Below are 16,588 nucleotides of genomic sequence, written 5' to 3'. Positions count from 1 at the left end.
GCTGACGCAAAATTCAATATATTTAAATCGGCAAAAAACAAAGCTTATCTGTTTTAGAAACCCACCAAACGAATGCTCCTAAGGGAGTCTCTCTTTTTACATAACTCTCATTGCACTCCGTGCACATGTAATGCTATACCATTTGAACATACAATCAAGTATCTCGGAATAATATTTGATGAGCATATAACATGGAATGATCATGTGCAGTATATATGTAACAGGCTCAGAGCTGTGTCTGCGATGATGTACAACCTAAAAGGTAAAACTTCGATGCACTTGAGGCGCACCATATACATGGCGCTGGCTGAATCTATTATAACCTACGGTATTACATTGTATGGAACTTGTTCTGATCACAAAATGGGAGCCATAAACCGCATAATTAAAAGAATAGTAAACAGTGTAACCTACGGAACTATGCTGCAGCAAGCTGACAAGGCGGAACAATACAATAGGCTTGGCATACTGGAAATGCGTGAACTATTTTATTACACTGTGGTTACACGTCATTACTATGCAAAGGATTTCAAAGTACCTGTCAAGAATAACGTTGCTCTAAGAAAGACAGAAACATACATTAAGCCACGATGCTTTACACATTACGGGAAAAAAGTAAGGGGATATTACGTGCCACAGATATTTAATGAACTTGGAGAAGCGCTTCGAAATTTAAAAACTAAACGAAAAATGACTAAATCAATAAGGAAATGGTGCTCGTCATTGCAGATAAATCACTGATAGCCTCTTGCATGTGGAAGGTTGCTTTCCAAGATTTGCTCTTGGATATTCTGTGAGTTGTCGTATGGCTCATTGTCAAGCTATTATGATGTCCTTTATTTATTTTTTACTTAGTCTTAATTTTGGCTCGAGTTGTAGTCATTATGTCTCTATAGTTTTGTATAATATGGTTAGTCTGTACTAGTATGCCTTACTTCATTGTTTTATGGTACACGTTCGATGATTCTCTGTGCTGCCTGAACAACCAACAAGCACGCTGTGCTTAGGTTGGACAGGAAATGAAAACCTATGTACCAAATGAAGATGAATAAAATTTTTGATTTGATTTTTTATTTGATTTGCTTGTTTTTTCCACAAAAAGTCGTGGGTTCGATTGTCTCAGGTGACTCTATAATAAGCAAATGTGCCTTTACTAACTTCGCTTTAATTAACGCCAAATTTTGTGGGCTGGATCATCAATGGTGGCACCATCAATGTGGATTCCTTTGAATTTTAGTCCCACAAAAGTTCGAGAGTTAGACTCCCGGCAATGGCCATCGGTTTGAGTGCCTTAATTAACACGAAAGGTCGTGCGCATGAGCCCCACCAGTAGTCATGAGTGGAGCCATCAATTTTGCTGCCGTGACGCTGGACGCTCTGTTTTTCAATAACGCAGAACTGATTTTTTTATCCATGAGGCACTTAGAGCTTATGGCTTAAAATATTTTTATTGCGCAAGCTTTTCAAAGGAAACTAATGCCGAGCCGCTTACGGCAGTCGCCAAATGTATAGTTGTGAACTTCTCTTACAAAAAAAATGTGTATTTCTGCCCTTTACTCTTCGCTCAGTAACCAAACGCACTGCTTCACAAAGCATATCTTTCAATTACAAATTTCTCTGAATCCTCTTCTAAACAAATGGCGCTCCAATACTAAAGCGGTAAAAAAATGCGTGATAACCTGCAGTTACCTGAACATAAAACGGTTAATGGTAGAAGTTTTCTGAGTTTTCTCCTCGGTACTTTGTACGTGACTCTGGAGGCTAGCACCAGGGGATGACGCGACAGAGCCCATCTTGCCAATTTGAGGGAAAACTATAAAGAATGTACTCAATCACGTATTCGGGCTAGGGAGCCTCGCATCCGCACCTTCATGGCGGCGCGCTGAAAAGACATGCAGCCGTCTCTGGTTAGCAACAGCCAGGTTATCGTACGGTACATTCTGACGAATCACGCTCGAGAAGGCTGCAATACGAAAGCGTGGTAAGGCGGTCACGTTTTTTGTTTTAGTCCTTTCTTTCTTTTATTTTTCCCGGACATTTCTTAAATGCGGCAAAAAAGCACCATGCCCGAGGTTCTTTTAGGAACGAATAGCACAGCGTTTTGTTTTTTGCGCGTACATCTACAACGTAAGGACGTGCACTTTGCCTTGGACTGATTTTAAAATGTTTTTCACAATTATTCAAGATTTATTACCCATCTGAGTTGAAAATAATAAAACGGTACTTCAAGAAGCGACCCATCGCGACAAACAATATGTCATTCGTGTCACCCAGCTGCTGTTGGCAGCTTCACTTTATGTTGCTGCAAGCTGCTTGAAACACCCGACAAGTGTCTAACCAGGTGTGTTTTTGTGACTGCTGTGGCGTTCTACTACTAAAGAGATAGCACAGCGTGTAAATTCACAAAGTGAGGAGAGCTTCTTTAATGCGAAATCTATCACCCACCCGACTCTACAACTTGTAAACCAAAGATCATTTCCCTTTCATTGGAGCACCAAACTCATACATGAAACACCAACTTACCAGCGGATATTTCCAACGACCCCAGATAGAGTGTTCTCTGCCGCCGTGTGTCCCCATATTTCACACACGCAGGCAGCCCAATGATAGTTCTGAATGGAGTTTCGGTTGAAAATGCCGTGAATTGGCAATAACACAGCAGCTGTGCCCCATACCGGCTGTTTTACACAGCTTGAGCCTAAATATATAAACTGCAGTGACACACCTTAGAATAATAAGAATAATGGTGCGTTGCTAGTAGCCGTCTTGAGTTAGTGAGACTAATTTCCAAAATCTAATAATAGAAGGATTAGTAACGTTTAAGTGTTCAAAATTTCATACATGTACGCAGGTTTCATTTGAAAAATTACAAAGCGCGCTTCAAGTCTGCAGGCTTTCATAAAGGGACTGTACAAGCCCAAGCTAGAGAAACACGGATGTTCACGTTATCAGCGAGTCGGCGGTGTAGGGTCGTACGCACATATGGCTGTGCCATATGGTGCATGCAAAAATGCAGAGGCAATTTCCACTCCGGCGGTTCAAATCTGTGGGACTTAGGCCGGTTATGAATGTAGTAGAAAGTCGCAAAGTTCTGCGAGGCTTTAGCTGCTTCAAGGAAAGTAAACGAGGATGTAGGTATAACCCGGAGATGGTCCAGTCTCACACAGGGTCTTAAAGCGCGAGCTTACATGAAAAAACCGCATGAGATATTTGCAAATGGCGCATGCGCCGAGCGTCCCAGAGGGCGAGCTAAGCCCGAGGGCAGCATACGTGGTCACGTGCGCCAAGATTTTCGGAACTAGGCGCGCACATTCTAGGTTTGCGAACTATGTTGATACACCCGATTTTGGGGTTTGTAGGGCTCGGCTGCGCGCCTGACAAAAGTGGTGCTCACTCTGGCTAAGAAATTGTCAATTTTCGTTATGTGAACTTCATGTGACCGGAAGTGACCAATCTCGTATGCGGGCTCTTCACTACGACTTACTCACTTAATGTACATTAACAGGGAGCATCATAATGAAAGAAAAAAATCTCTACGTTTTTGTCATGGCGCAACAGATATTTATTCACCAGAAAAATTATACACAGATGATAGGAAATTTACACATCTTTCCTCGCTTACGCAGCCTTATTTATACATTGATCACAAAATCCGGATTGGCAAGCACCACTCTTTTGACACTAAAAATATCGTTACCTTCGAATGTTTAGGGCAGGTCACAGTCATTCCAAAGAGCCATTACGTCGCTCCCTTGTGTATTTCTCGTTATCCAGGCTTTCGTCTCTTTTATCTGCTCCGGCGTGAAGTAGTTTTTCCAGTCACCTACGATTCCTTTACGCACAAAGCCCACTCCTTCGTGCATCTCGTCACTCTTCGTTGGTATGTCCTTCATCAGTTCACAGGAATCCGGCTTGTCCTTCGCTATCTCCACCATTTTCTTCACTCGGTCAGTTGGCTTGACACTAAAGCAGACCTTCATGTTTTCGAGACTGCAGGCCTTCAGCACCTTCTGCAGAAGTTCCTCGTCTTCCCGCAGTGCAGCTCCATGCTCATTACCGAGGAAGTCGGCGATCTTGAGTACTTGCTCTCTCGTGTCAGCCTTTAGGTTCTCGTAGGTAAGGAAAAGGACATTGGCGTCGTTCTTCCGCTCGTACCATGCCAGCAGGTGGTCGAAATAGTCGCCGTAAATTACCTGTGCACGAAAACAAAGCGGATCGTTGGTACCTAGACGGCATGAAGATCCAATTGTGTCTACACAAATTTAGTGTAACAACAGACGGAACTTTGCTTACTTGTAAGATTAGTCTCTCATAAATTGCTTCAAACTGCTTGCGCGTAGTTTGTGTTAGCTGAATTTTAGTTACGTGCTGATATCCTTGCCACATATTTACTGCCACCTCATTTACAAACACACATTACCCGCGGTGGGAGTTGAACCTTGAGTAGTAAAATATTCCCACACCAACTGGCAGTGGGCCAGCGCCTTCGAAGAGGGAAGGGCAGTGTGGAAATGCTGGCATGGTGAACGGCATCGGACCCAGCTGTGGAGGAAGACAACGACCAAGGTACCAGCAGTGCCATGAGCGCGTCACTTTGACCATCTGTCTCCTTGTACCATTTGCGGCCCCGCCGCTCGACTTTCCGCTTTATGAGCCATATAATGTTTTCGCAAAAAATCAACATTATCTGGAACGTTAACGCAACTCCATTGAGTAAAGAATAAAAAAGTATAAACAAATGAAAAAAGAGAAAGGGGGCGTTACCTCCCACAGCCCTTTCCTAGCATGACACATTAGCCAAATGGCACACGTTGACTTGAATGGTCTCCGCACCAGATTAAGAGTTTCAGGACTTCTTTTCATCTACCCTTTCTGTATGTGCCCCCTTCCGACTCTTCATTCCAATCACAAGAACATACATTTGCGTAGGTCACGTATAACTTTAAAAAAAATTAAGGGGTTTTACCTGCCAAAACCACTTTCTGATTATGTGGCTCGCCGTAGTGGAGGTCTCCGGAAATTTCGACCACCTGGGGTTCTTTAACGTGCACCTAAATCTAAGTACACGGGTGTTTTCGCATTTCGCCCCCATCTAAATGCGGCCGCCGTGGCCGGGATTCGATCCCGCGACCTCATGCTAAGCAGCCCAACACCATGGCCACTGAGCAACCACGGCGCGTTCACGTATACCTTGTGGAATTAAGAATAATGCTGCTTTCCCTATATTTCCCTTCAGGCATTCTGTCACAAATTTCATGTCATTTAAGGCAATGAAAACCTCTAGAATACATTTCTCACAACACCGCTGCCGTCGGTTGCTATGCATTGTTTATCTTGCATCATTTCAACATAACATCATGAAGGTCTATGTGATAGTTCCTTTTAAAAGTAGTGGCAATGGAAGGTGTAATTTTATTGCATGGGAGCAGAACATGCATGCCAATAAAGTGGAAAATTGTGGCGAAACCTAGAGGTGGGAATGTCGTGCGTGGCTGAACAGGTCCATAGAGTGCCCAAAGTTTGACATGGACCTTAACTAGGAGAGTTTCCGCATTTACAAAAAATGGTTTAAGAAACAGGCGAGACAGTTTTAAATGGACCATCCAGTATTTCAAGTGGCACTGTAGACAAACATTGTAAAGATAAGCGTGATTCGCGCACATCAAAGTACATGGTTGCGTGTAGAGACCGATTCAATTAATGAAATCTACGTAATAGTTCCCTTTTTACATGTGGCTGCATTTAGCTTAGGTAGGCAAATACGATTCGTATTGGACAAATAATTCCGTAGTCTCAATGTGTAAACTATCATCTGAGGAGTATCACACTTACTTTGCCGGATAAAAAAAGATGTAGGAACTTCTCGAACGAGACGTCGGTGACCGTCTTTGGAGTCAGTCCTTTGAGGAAGTGGTAATAGGAGACCGCACAGTCGTAAGGGTTTCTGGCCACGTATATGTACTTTGCGTTGTCCACTGGCGGGAAAACTCTCAATGGCAGGTGGGTCATAATGGGACCCGTTCTGGATGGATTGTCGGCCGCTGCGGCTCCAAGCATGTCAAGATACGGGCACATGAGCCCAAATTCCCCAATACTGAAAATTTCTTTGCCACGTGTAAGAATGTTGTGAACAATAAACATCGTCCAAGTGGTTCCACATTTAGGGTATGTTACGACGACAAAGTCTCCATCCCGGGGTTTGAAATTGATAACTGAGCGGATGACTTCGTCCCGGAAGAAGTTGTGCATCCACACTCCTTCGACAAACCGATATGATTCTTGGTCCATTTCGATCAGGTCGTCGGGCCTGCAAAACATTGGGTAGATAACATCAACAATTCCAACTTTATCTGCTGCGCAATCAGAACCTCCGATGAAGGCCACATAAAAGAAAAGCTCAGTGTGGTTTTGAAGGTGCTCTTATTTAGATGCACATTTACGAGGCATAGGACTTCGAGAACAAGCCTGAAATGTACGGGAAATCGGTCGCTAACATTAGAAATGCTAAACCAAAACTCAGCTTAACATACCGGCTTTATATTTTAGTTTCACCAAGCTATGAATATTACAGCAAGATAAGTCACCTATGCTTTATTGTCACCATGCAAGTGTTCGTATTCGAAGCCTCTAGACACAAGGAAATTCGCGCAGTTATGTCCATATTTTACAGAGTCTTATTGTCTACATTTTTAATTATTTAACATCAGTGGCTAAGCCGTATGAGCAATCTGGAGCTCGTCGATGAGTTTATCGCTCTGAGCGAATAAATTTACAATGAACGAATGTTGGTATGCGCTACGCCAGCGAATACTTTGCCACATCGGAAGACTTTCTGAAAGCGGAACTGACCAACACCACCAAGATAGCACAAGGCCTGCTCACTCGGATCCACGACCTCATGCTACTGGCCCGACTGTTAAAGCATCTAATGGGGATGCTCCTGAGTAAGCTACAGTGATTTTGACGCCACCGCTTTTGTCATGCCAGCCTTGGCAACGGAAATATCGGGCCATAGTATCACGTGATGGGTCGGAGTGAACAGGCTTTGCTCTGTCTGGGTGGCGTTGCACTGACTCAGAAAAGAGCGCCTATAACGTAAACCTCATCACCCTCTGCTTCGTGACGTTGCCATCGCGGCCAATAGCATGGCCCCACCAGGCGGTGCATTGCGGTTGATACATTTTCACTTTTTATTCACTTTTGTTTTCTCTACCGGAAGCGAAAGCCTGGCCACCGGAAACTAGGCGCACCGCCGAAGGGAGCCACGACGGTAGGATGATGCAGATATGAGCACCCCACCAACATCAAGGTACTGTTAAGCCACTGAAGTAGATAACGAAGTAAAGCTCCTGTTTGGTCTAGTTGGTGCATTCTTGAGCACATAACAGAATAACGCGAAAAACAAGGATGAGGAAAGGCACGTACCGGCGGAAACTTCCGACTAGATTTAGGCACATGAAGGCGGACCTATATGAATACACATCAGGTAAACACGTGGCCCACTAATTTTAAAAAAAAAAACATCTAGTGCTTGCATTTTGTGAATGTTAGAACAATATACCAGAGAGAAGAGACATTTTCCGTGACTGGTGGTATACAGGAGTTATCGCTATAAGTATCCTTCCCAAAGCACTCTCACAACACAAAGAAATTGCGAGATGGGTCCTTTTGTAGCGTACGAACGTTTAGTTACGTGAGTCCCTGCTTCGTATGCCACAGTCAAGTTTCCGTCTCCGCGACATTTTCCGCATGGAAACGTATGCGGTGTAGCTACGTGCTTCGCATTGCATGTAGGCGCTGGCGCATCGTATCATCATTTATGTGTGTTTAGAGGCTTGTTTTGAGCTTGTTCTTTATTGAAACGTGTGCTCCTCTGTATGGTGCAGGTGTGATTCCAAAGCTTTTATGCACTGTTCATTTCGCTCTGCCGAGTGCTTGCATCCTCTGCTTGCGCAAATATGAACTATTGGTGATGAGCCTCTTCTGACCAAGTTACGCCCTGAAGAAATTCCTGAATCCTAGCCATGAACAGCTTCGCAGTAAAAAGCAATAACGCTTCATGCGCACCACACCCCTCCACATCTAGTGCGGCCACTTCATGGATGACAATTGAAATTAAGTTGCCGCAAGTAAACTATAGTGGCAAGGGGGTTTCTTACAAAGTTTCTGCCGGGATGCATTGATTACAACAAGGTACGTTGTGTCGTGAAATCATTCAGCATTGCGATTCGTAGTGAAATTGACAATACTTGTGGCAGCTCAGGTGCCCGCGAGGTTCCTTGTGGGATGGCATGGACAATCATGTGGATATGCAGCTGTGCATACACGAAAAGTATCACTGACTTTCACGATCATAGTGGATGGTTGCATCCACGAGTTTTAGCGAGGATACTACGTATAGGGGACGGCTACGGAGCTTGAACTGAGCTGTATTGGTGCGAGCAAGAGAAAATGTGTCGTGGCATGGTTTACGTATTTGTCTCTGTTCCATGCGTCATTATGCCCAAGGGTCAAGATATTGTCTGAGGCCTTTTTTCGAGCGAAGCTTCGTCTGCGTTTTACCCTGGGTTTCGCGCTAGTTCCCCCCCCCCCCCCATTTTCGCACCAAATCAACACGCGTACATACAGAAACATGTTACACTTGATGCCACTGGGCTTACCTGTACCCTTGGCAAATAGCCCAAAATAAATGCGATACTGTGATGCAAGGCTTCTGAAGACAAATATATTAAAGCAATGCATACTTTACTTTTTGCCGGGGGTTGGTTTGGTCCGCCTTCCTCGCGTAGTACGTCAATTGATCAATTAGAGTCGCTACCTCGACGTCTTAATTGAAAGTGAACATTATGTAGTTAGCGCGTGTTAAGTGGCTGCGAAGAACGTGGTGGCCATTAAGAGGCGTCTCGATGAGCAATCGAAACACTACGCCGCTAAACGCAAGAGCGCATTGTGGCGTAAACGTTGCATGCCGGCCAGTTTCGAACGGAACACGAAGGACGCCTTTTAAATAGACCGTTATGTACTCCAGTGACCACATGCACAATACACTTCTACAGAAAAAGTCACCATTCGGAATCAATCTAATTACGCAGACATCTCATGTTATGCTTTCATGAGTATTTATTTATTTATTTATTTATTTATTTATTTATTTATTTTTGTATTGATTTACTTATTACTCAAATGCCCCTGGTGCGGGGTTTTACATTTGCATCAACGTATGCGTAAACATCGAGAAACTCGAGCACAAACATTGTAAAATGTTTCGTCTGAGAAATGTACCGAGATGCCCGTTCGATTTGCATAATTTTTTGTTGTTGCCTGTACTCTACGAATCTCATTCGCGACAGTAAGCGTCCCCGAAGAAGCTCCAATTTTCTCACGAATTGGAAACTATGTCACTCAGCATTTAAACGCGCTGGGTTGCTTGCGCCCTTTTCTTCAATGAGTGACCAGCTTAAAATGCAGTTAAATTACAAATTTTGTTAAAGAGTATTTGACAATAAGAGACCGCCGTCTTCATACATGTTGGAGAGAACAGCTGGCTATGCTTCGTGTCATGAGGACCTCCTGTGAAAGCCATGATCGAACTCACTGGTTTTATCTTTACTTACTCCTGACCATTCTGTGTACAATTCGATTCATAAGTCATTAGTAATGCCGCTACTTCCGTAGTCACAACCCCATCCACATGTCATGGCAGTTGACCAAAATGAGACATGCTAAAAAACATTTGGCATTCAGTCTCCGAATAGGAGTTTGTTGTTAGCACAGAAATGGGTTGGAAAATTTAGTTTTTCTTTTTTCGTAAAAAAGAGGAAGGCTGTAAGCAGTAGAACACCTGTGGCCAACGCATAACCTTCCTTTCTCGCGACTCTACAAATCCTAGGAATGTTGACAGAAACGATTATGCCGATTCAGAAGGTAATATCTTTATATTGTGAATTATTATTATTATTTTTTATTAGCAAACGTCGGTTTGCAAAGCTTCCTGTTTTTTTTTTCGGAAAAGCTTGGCACACTTCCTAAGAGCTATTGCTATTATAATAATCGCGATGCTGATGGCGAGGCCGCGCGGACACCGTATTTTATGACATACCACTGCGGCGTAGGAAGTATATTTCAGCATGAGCTTTGGCCATCAATCGAGTAAATAGTTAAGCGGCTAAAATAAAAAAAAAACATTTTGCTCCACAACCGTTGGAAAAAACGGAAATGGCAACGCCATTGCCGCCGTGGCCCAAATGTATACAGTATAAAACTTTCTTACAAAAAAATCTACGTATTTCTGCACTATAGTCCTCAACGCACAATCAAAGACGCTTCTGCCCGAGACTTATCTTCAAATATAAAATTGCACTTTAGCTTCGTGCAATCTAATAGCTCTCCACTACCAAATCGATGCGGATTTGCTAATAACGGCCCTTACCTGAACGTTAAACGGCTCTTAGTACCAGTTTTCTCTGTTTTCTTCTCTGTATTTTGTGGATGACTGTGATGGCGAGTGCCCACGGAAGAACTGACAAAGCGTATGGTGTGCGTTGCGGGAGCAATAGGGAAGCGTATTCTCTGTCGCGTAATCTGTTCTGAGATACCCATTCGAACGACCTTTATTGTGAACCTCTCGTGGTTACTATATAAAGGAGAAACGAGCGTTCTGTCCGATAGCGTAGCCGAAGCCAGCAGCCGATAGCCAGCAGCCGAAGCAGTGAACTCAAGTGCTCACATGATGTGTGGGAATCACGGGAAAATATTTTTACGCGTCGCAGCATCACAGTATAGGATCACAGCATATATTTCTTCCACGGGCGCGTGTTCAGAAACAGGTGCACTTAGGCTATCTCCATATTTACAGTGTGTGAGGGATATGTCTACCTTATCAAAACACAGCTTCTTAACAGGAAGCTTTAGCTTGGCCCGATGTAAAGCTTCCTCTTAAAAGGGCTGTGCTTTAAGCTCTTGAAATATGAGTTTTCATGAGGGTGCTACATGAATGTAGGGTTCCAGAGATGGAGTGCGGGAAGTGCGCATTGTTATTGTTTATTTGTTTATAGACATCCCATAGGTTTCAGTCTACAAAAATATAACTATATACAGTTCTGCTTTTGTAGACTGAAATCTATAAAATGTCTATAAGCAAATCTCTATAGACTACCTATAGACATTAGTCTATAGAAGTTCTGTAGACTTCAGTCTACAAATATAGAACTGTATAACCCTCTACACTTTTGTCTTTGAACATTCTGCAGACATTTGTTAACAAACATGAATTTTAATTATTCTATAGACAGTCTATAGACACAGACATTTTATAGACAAGTCTAGAAAGAGTGTATAAGGCCATAAGTTCACAGCTATCTGCTATCTACAAGTTAGTTCGCATTTTTGTTTACATGTGGTAGCAAAAAAGCTTAAATGTTTTCATGCATGTGCACCTGTTGCTTTTCATCTGAACTTTTGCATAACGTTGGTAGAATAATAATGCTCCTGAATCAGCTGTACTCTCATATACGTTGCATAAACAGACCGAATTGAAGTGCTAAATCATGCAATGCAACAAAGAAAACAAATGCAGCGGCAATGAATTAACTGTTGCACGATATATTCGATGAATTTCTTGAAATACACGTATTATGCTATTATGAAAAGAGCCTAAATATTCACACTAGTTCCCCTTGGCAAGTATGGTAGCCAGGCTCGCCTTCACCTTTGTGTCATTATACCCCAAGGTGATGAATGAGTATGCTGCATATACGTAGATTCAGCAATATAAGGTAAAAATAACAAGTGTGTATTCGTTGTATGTTCATTAAGCAGCTTAATATATTTCCACAAATGATATAAGTCAATAGTTAAGGCGGTTCAACTAAGACTAATGGTTGCTTGACAATACAAATCAGTACAATTGTACGATGTTTTATTGTATGGTATGGTGAAGAATAAACCATCACAACTGCTGCTTGTGCCAGCAACAGTGCGTTCCCTTTTGTGAAAAGTTCATATATGATGCATAATTGTACTTATCCCAAATTATGTCTACATTTATTGCTGAAACGTTACCCAGTTGGACAGACTGTTCATTTTTTTGGACTGGTAGTTAAATATGCTCGTGCAGAGGGATATGCTCAGAAGACGTGACTGGAGTATTCACAGTATCATGCGAAAGATTGTAATTTATTTTGCTTAATACACATTTAAATGTCTTTCTCATACACCTAAATGAATGAGTCATTGGCCATGACTTCAACACAAGGCAGGTTGATTGATTGTATTGATATGGTCCCTTAGTTCCTTACAGGCACTGAGGCCTCTTCGGCATGCTAATAGGTTTCCAATTAGGTATTCCCCATGAGCACCCGAAATAACACGCGAGCACTTTGTGTCATTGAACGACAGATATGCGCCTCCTCGGAAACAAAAGTGATACTACAATTTGAATGAATGCTATCACAGTAAATTATTTAGGGTGCTCTCAATGATGAATTTTTTTGTAGGGTTTCGAGGTTCAGGACTTCTAGTTAAAGCAACAAAATTCAGCAATAAATGCCATCTCAGTATGCTTGACTTTCATTGTTTCTTTCAATAACTAGAACCAATTTCCATCAACTTTTTATTCGGTGAAACGTTTTAAAAATATATTGACACGTGTACACGTTTATCTTTCTCGTGTGACCACGTTTCACCGTTCAACAAATGTTATCACGCAGCGAAGGACGCGCCTGCATGTGTGGGAAGTTTCTGGAATCTTATCTATGGTTCCACCCACTGTCTGTCACCGAACCTTGTGTAATCTGATTGCATGTATGCGCGGCGCGAATTGTGTAGAACTTTGTAAAAGACAAGCGGGTTTCAGCGATTACTCTGGAACATTCGACGACTGATGTATAAAGCCGATGCGCTTCCCCCTCTGATCATATTTTCCACGATCGCCGATCGTGTTCGCCGCTATCGTTGTGCTATAAGTGTAGCCTGTTCTTGTGGGCATAGGTTCGCACAATAAAGGTTAGTTTTGTCACAGTACTGCTACTGTGTTCTTCAACGTCACCACCACGTGACAATATTTACTAAGAGATTCTCTGCAAAGTTTAAAAAAATTATGGGGTTTTACGTGCCAAAACCACTTTCTTATTAAGAAGCACGCCGTAGCGGGGAACTCCGGAAATTGCAACCACCTGGGATTTTTTAACGTGCACCTTAATCTATGTACCCGGGTGTTTTCGCCCCCCCCGAAATGCGACCGCCATGGCCGGGATTCGATCCCGCGATCTCGTGCTCAGCAGCCTAACATCATAGTCTCTGAGCAACCACGGCGGGTCTCTGGACAGTTTTTATGACATATAAAAAGACAGCATACCTATGTGGTCATTAAAAAATTCCGCTATCTTTTGCTGAATTCATTATCTTTTGCTGAATTCATGAAAATTTTCTGACAATCTATGGCATCCGCATCCTAAGTAAAAAAAAATATTCTGGCTCAATGCTTGCCAAGTACTGCCGTTCTATAATATTTAGATAAAACGAAGAACACGTCAGTCATTTGACATGCAGGATTAAATTCCACTGAATTGAATCCTTTGTTTAATAAAGCTGACAAGAGCTTGGGCAAGTTCGTAATTGATGGCCACACGAGTAGAGCACGGAAAACAAGGACACAGAGACACACACGGAAAGCAAAGGAAAACTATTCTAGTGTTAGGGAAAACTATTCAATTAGTTATTTTTAGGGTTCCATAGTAGTTATCTATATAATTTGCTCTCATCACTTATGCTTTAGTTAACTTTGTTTACCTCAGACTAAAGACTACATGGCAATATTAATCAGTACCATTGTGATGTTTCGTTATGTTACAGTATGATTAACAGTTAGACAAGCGTAATGGTCGCCGGTGCCAGCATCGATAGGTTTCGTTTCAAGACAGGTTCATGTGACACACAGTGTACTTATAAAGTTAATAGAAATGCGAGATTCCCAAACGATTCCTATAATAATAATTGCTGAAACAAAGATACCCGGCTGGACTGTGCACATTTTTCAGGTGTTAATGCAATATGCCCGTGCCGAACGAATATGCTCAGCATATTGACTGCAGTTTTGAACAATCACATTAAGAATTGCAATTTATTTCCGCTTAGAACAGTCTGCAATGTCTCTTTTCTGATACTTCGAGATGGATACATTCGCTACACTTGCAGTAGAATGCACATGAATGGGGACGTGTTGATAAGATTACATACCAACTAAAACATTTTACGATCTCTTAGGTGGGTTGATAATGGTACAACAAGTGCAATGTCCACTAAATTATTCGAATAGTCGGTGCGTTATCTACTAAGAAAAGCCACCAAATGGATAATCTGTCTCTTTTTTCTTTTGTACAGTGAATATAATATACAGTCCGTCCAAGACGACGGCACTAAATGCAACATTAGTGATAACTGGAACACTTATTGCGCACGGCAAGGGCTTCATACCATGCACGATTGGCACAATGCGAATCTGCGCCAGCAGCTGTCTAGTGATTAACATCACGTAAACTGCATAACGCCGAAGAATCGAAAGGTGCTTAACGCTTTTCAAATAGCCCGAAAGATAACTTCTGCTGGCATGGCATGGCATGGCAAGAACTTTATTTTAGCCCAGAGAAACTAGGGTCCGAGTTCAGAAGCCCCCAGGCTAAGTCGGTGGCTCCGACCACGCAGGAACCGGTCGGCCAAAGGCTTTCCCGATGCCGTGAGCTCTCCGGACGGCCAGGAGTTGATCTTGGAGGACTTCGCGGGATATGCGCCGACTCCAGTCCTCCCCACTGTTGAGATCCGAAGCCCTTTGGTTGGGGCACAGCCAGAACATATGATCAAATAGTCAAGGAGTGTGTCCACAACTTTTACATTCTGCTGGGAAAAAACCTCTTGCCGTCCCTATAGTCTCAGGTGATTTCGTGAAAAGTAGTAAGGGGGTCTTTGTAGGAGCCGCAATCATCCTGGAGCAGTTCCTCATCTGATGCGCGGCATGTGAGATCTCGCACAGCAGAGTGAGCTTTCTCGTTAGGATTGCAGCCATCGGGGCTGACTGACTGGCCCTGATGAACCGGAAACCAGGTGTGAGCTATCCAGTTGGTCGTAATTATGAGTAATAATATTGAGTATAAGTAACTTGTGTGCTTCCATTGAGACGAAGCCGGCTGACTAATTCCTAATAGCTGTACGGGAATCGGAGAAAATCGTGGAGCCTCTCCTCATTGTAATTGCAAGTGCTATGCTTGCTTCTTCGGCGGCATGAATAGAGCTCGTTCTTAGTGACGCCGCGCTTATTAATTTACCGCTCTCATCGACCACGGCAATAGCGGAGCTGTTGCCCGATCCATAAGTAGTTGCATCGACAAAAAGAGGTGGAATTTGTTGTTGGCGCAGTTTACCCAGAATGCATTTAGCCCTGACGTCCCTTCTGGCCTTGTTGTGGATGCTGCTAAACTGTTTATGAAAGAGACAAAAAATCTTTCAACTACCGTCAAACGCAATACCTTCAGTTTTAAGCGTGTAACGATGCTTCCCGGAGCGACTAATTCTCTAATTTCTTCGACTAAGTTGCGAAGCTGCAAGTGACTGAGCTTAACGCAGGTTTCATGCTCCAAAAGCGCTTCTGGTTGTACAAATTTAGATTGGGTGAATCTAGATATTTCTTCAAGTCTTGTGTTTTGTTTGCGGTAACATCCCAAAATTATTTAGATTGGTTGCCAGGAACCTTAAGAATACTGCTACATTTAAACTATACAAAAACGGCAGCGCACACACCGCTGATGCATGTCCCGCAAACACGGCCCTTCATCCGAGTACGCTAGCAGTTATTCGACTATGCGTCTCTTTTTGAAAATTCTTCATGCTGACACACTTTCGAGATATATACGTAAAGCGTGTCACGAGAACTTCACTGCACATGCGGCGCAGCATTCATCACGCCCGGATCAAGCGCCACAAAATGAGATCTACAACAGTGGCTGCTCAACACACACAATCCCCCCTTAGTGGCAGCTCAGTATCAAGTTAAACTTGGTGTACTTCCATTGTTACGCACATCAACTATGACGCTGAAATCAACAAGCATGAGCGACCGCTTGCCGTAAAAATTCCGTATAGTAGAAGTCAGAACAAGAGCACGTTATCACATCATGAAAATGAGACACGGATACTATGCCCGAGTCACCTGCGCTACATTCAGCCGGTTCGCGCTACGAAATGCGCTTACCTAATCATGGGCTGTTGACGCAAAACATCTTTGCTAAAGCTTACCGTTCGGTGTACTTGATGTGTGATGCCACAAAGAAGACACGCATACACAGACACTAACGTTCAGGCAGACACCGCATACTGCTACAAGCGTTTACGTGCCAGGCGCACTCATTGAGAATTCAAATTGACGCGGACAGATGGCGCTCATTGCGCAGGCGCAGGAGCTCCGCGTGCCAGGGAGCGAGCGCTCCGAGAAGTCTGTGCGCCTTTTTTTTTTCTTTCTCTCTCTCTCTCTGCGCGCCATGTGCGGCGGGGCGGGTTGCTTTTCTTTTCCATTTTTCATCCTTTTTTCATGAACGAAGGA

At 43.1% G+C, this 16,588-nt stretch overlaps 1 protein-coding gene across 2 annotated transcripts; it reads right to left on the bottom strand.

Moving 5' to 3' along the window:
• Window positions 1–3,627: 3,627 nt before the first annotated feature.
• LOC135897245 (sulfotransferase 1B1-like) lies at window positions 3,628–16,354 on the bottom strand. 2 transcript variants are annotated; one of them, XM_065425828.1, is made up of 3 exons: window positions 16,285–16,354; window positions 5,833–6,307; window positions 3,628–4,193 (listed from the first exon to the last, which is right to left on the bottom strand). In XM_065425828.1, exons 1-3 carry the CDS (start codon window positions 16,326–16,328, stop codon window positions 3,708–3,710), a joined length of 1,005 nt encoding a protein of 334 aa, XP_065281900.1. In that variant the 5' UTR covers window positions 16,329–16,354; the 3' UTR covers window positions 3,628–3,707. The 2 variants fall into 2 exon arrangements, with proteins under 2 accessions (XP_065281900.1, XP_070386013.1); XM_070529912.1 differs by having other exon boundaries at window positions 16,241–16,330.
• Between the last annotated feature and the right edge of the window lie 234 nt (window positions 16,355–16,588).

Source organism: Dermacentor albipictus, unplaced genomic scaffold (assembly GCF_038994185.2).
Source record: "Dermacentor albipictus isolate Rhodes 1998 colony unplaced genomic scaffold, USDA_Dalb.pri_finalv2 scaffold_35, whole genome shotgun sequence".
In the NCBI taxonomy this organism is placed as follows: domain Eukaryota; kingdom Metazoa; phylum Arthropoda; class Arachnida; order Ixodida; family Ixodidae; genus Dermacentor; species Dermacentor albipictus.
The sequence above is the reverse complement of the archived record's forward strand: the minus strand, read 5'-3'. Positions and strand labels throughout refer to the sequence as shown.

Bases quoted from the DNA above. Each gene is read 5' to 3' on its own strand.
- LOC135897245 (XM_065425828.1), bottom strand. From the start codon at position 16,328: ATGCGTGTCTTCTTTGTGGCATCACACATCAAGTACACCGAACG. The intron at 6,308-16,284 runs GTAAGCTTTAGC...AATGTTTTGCAG, and splicing joins CACATCAAGTACACCGAACG to GCCCGACGACCTGATCGAAA. The intron at 4,194-5,832 runs GTAAGTGTGATA...TTTCGTGCACAG, and splicing joins ATCTTTTTTTATCCGGCAAA to GTAATTTACGGCGACTATTT.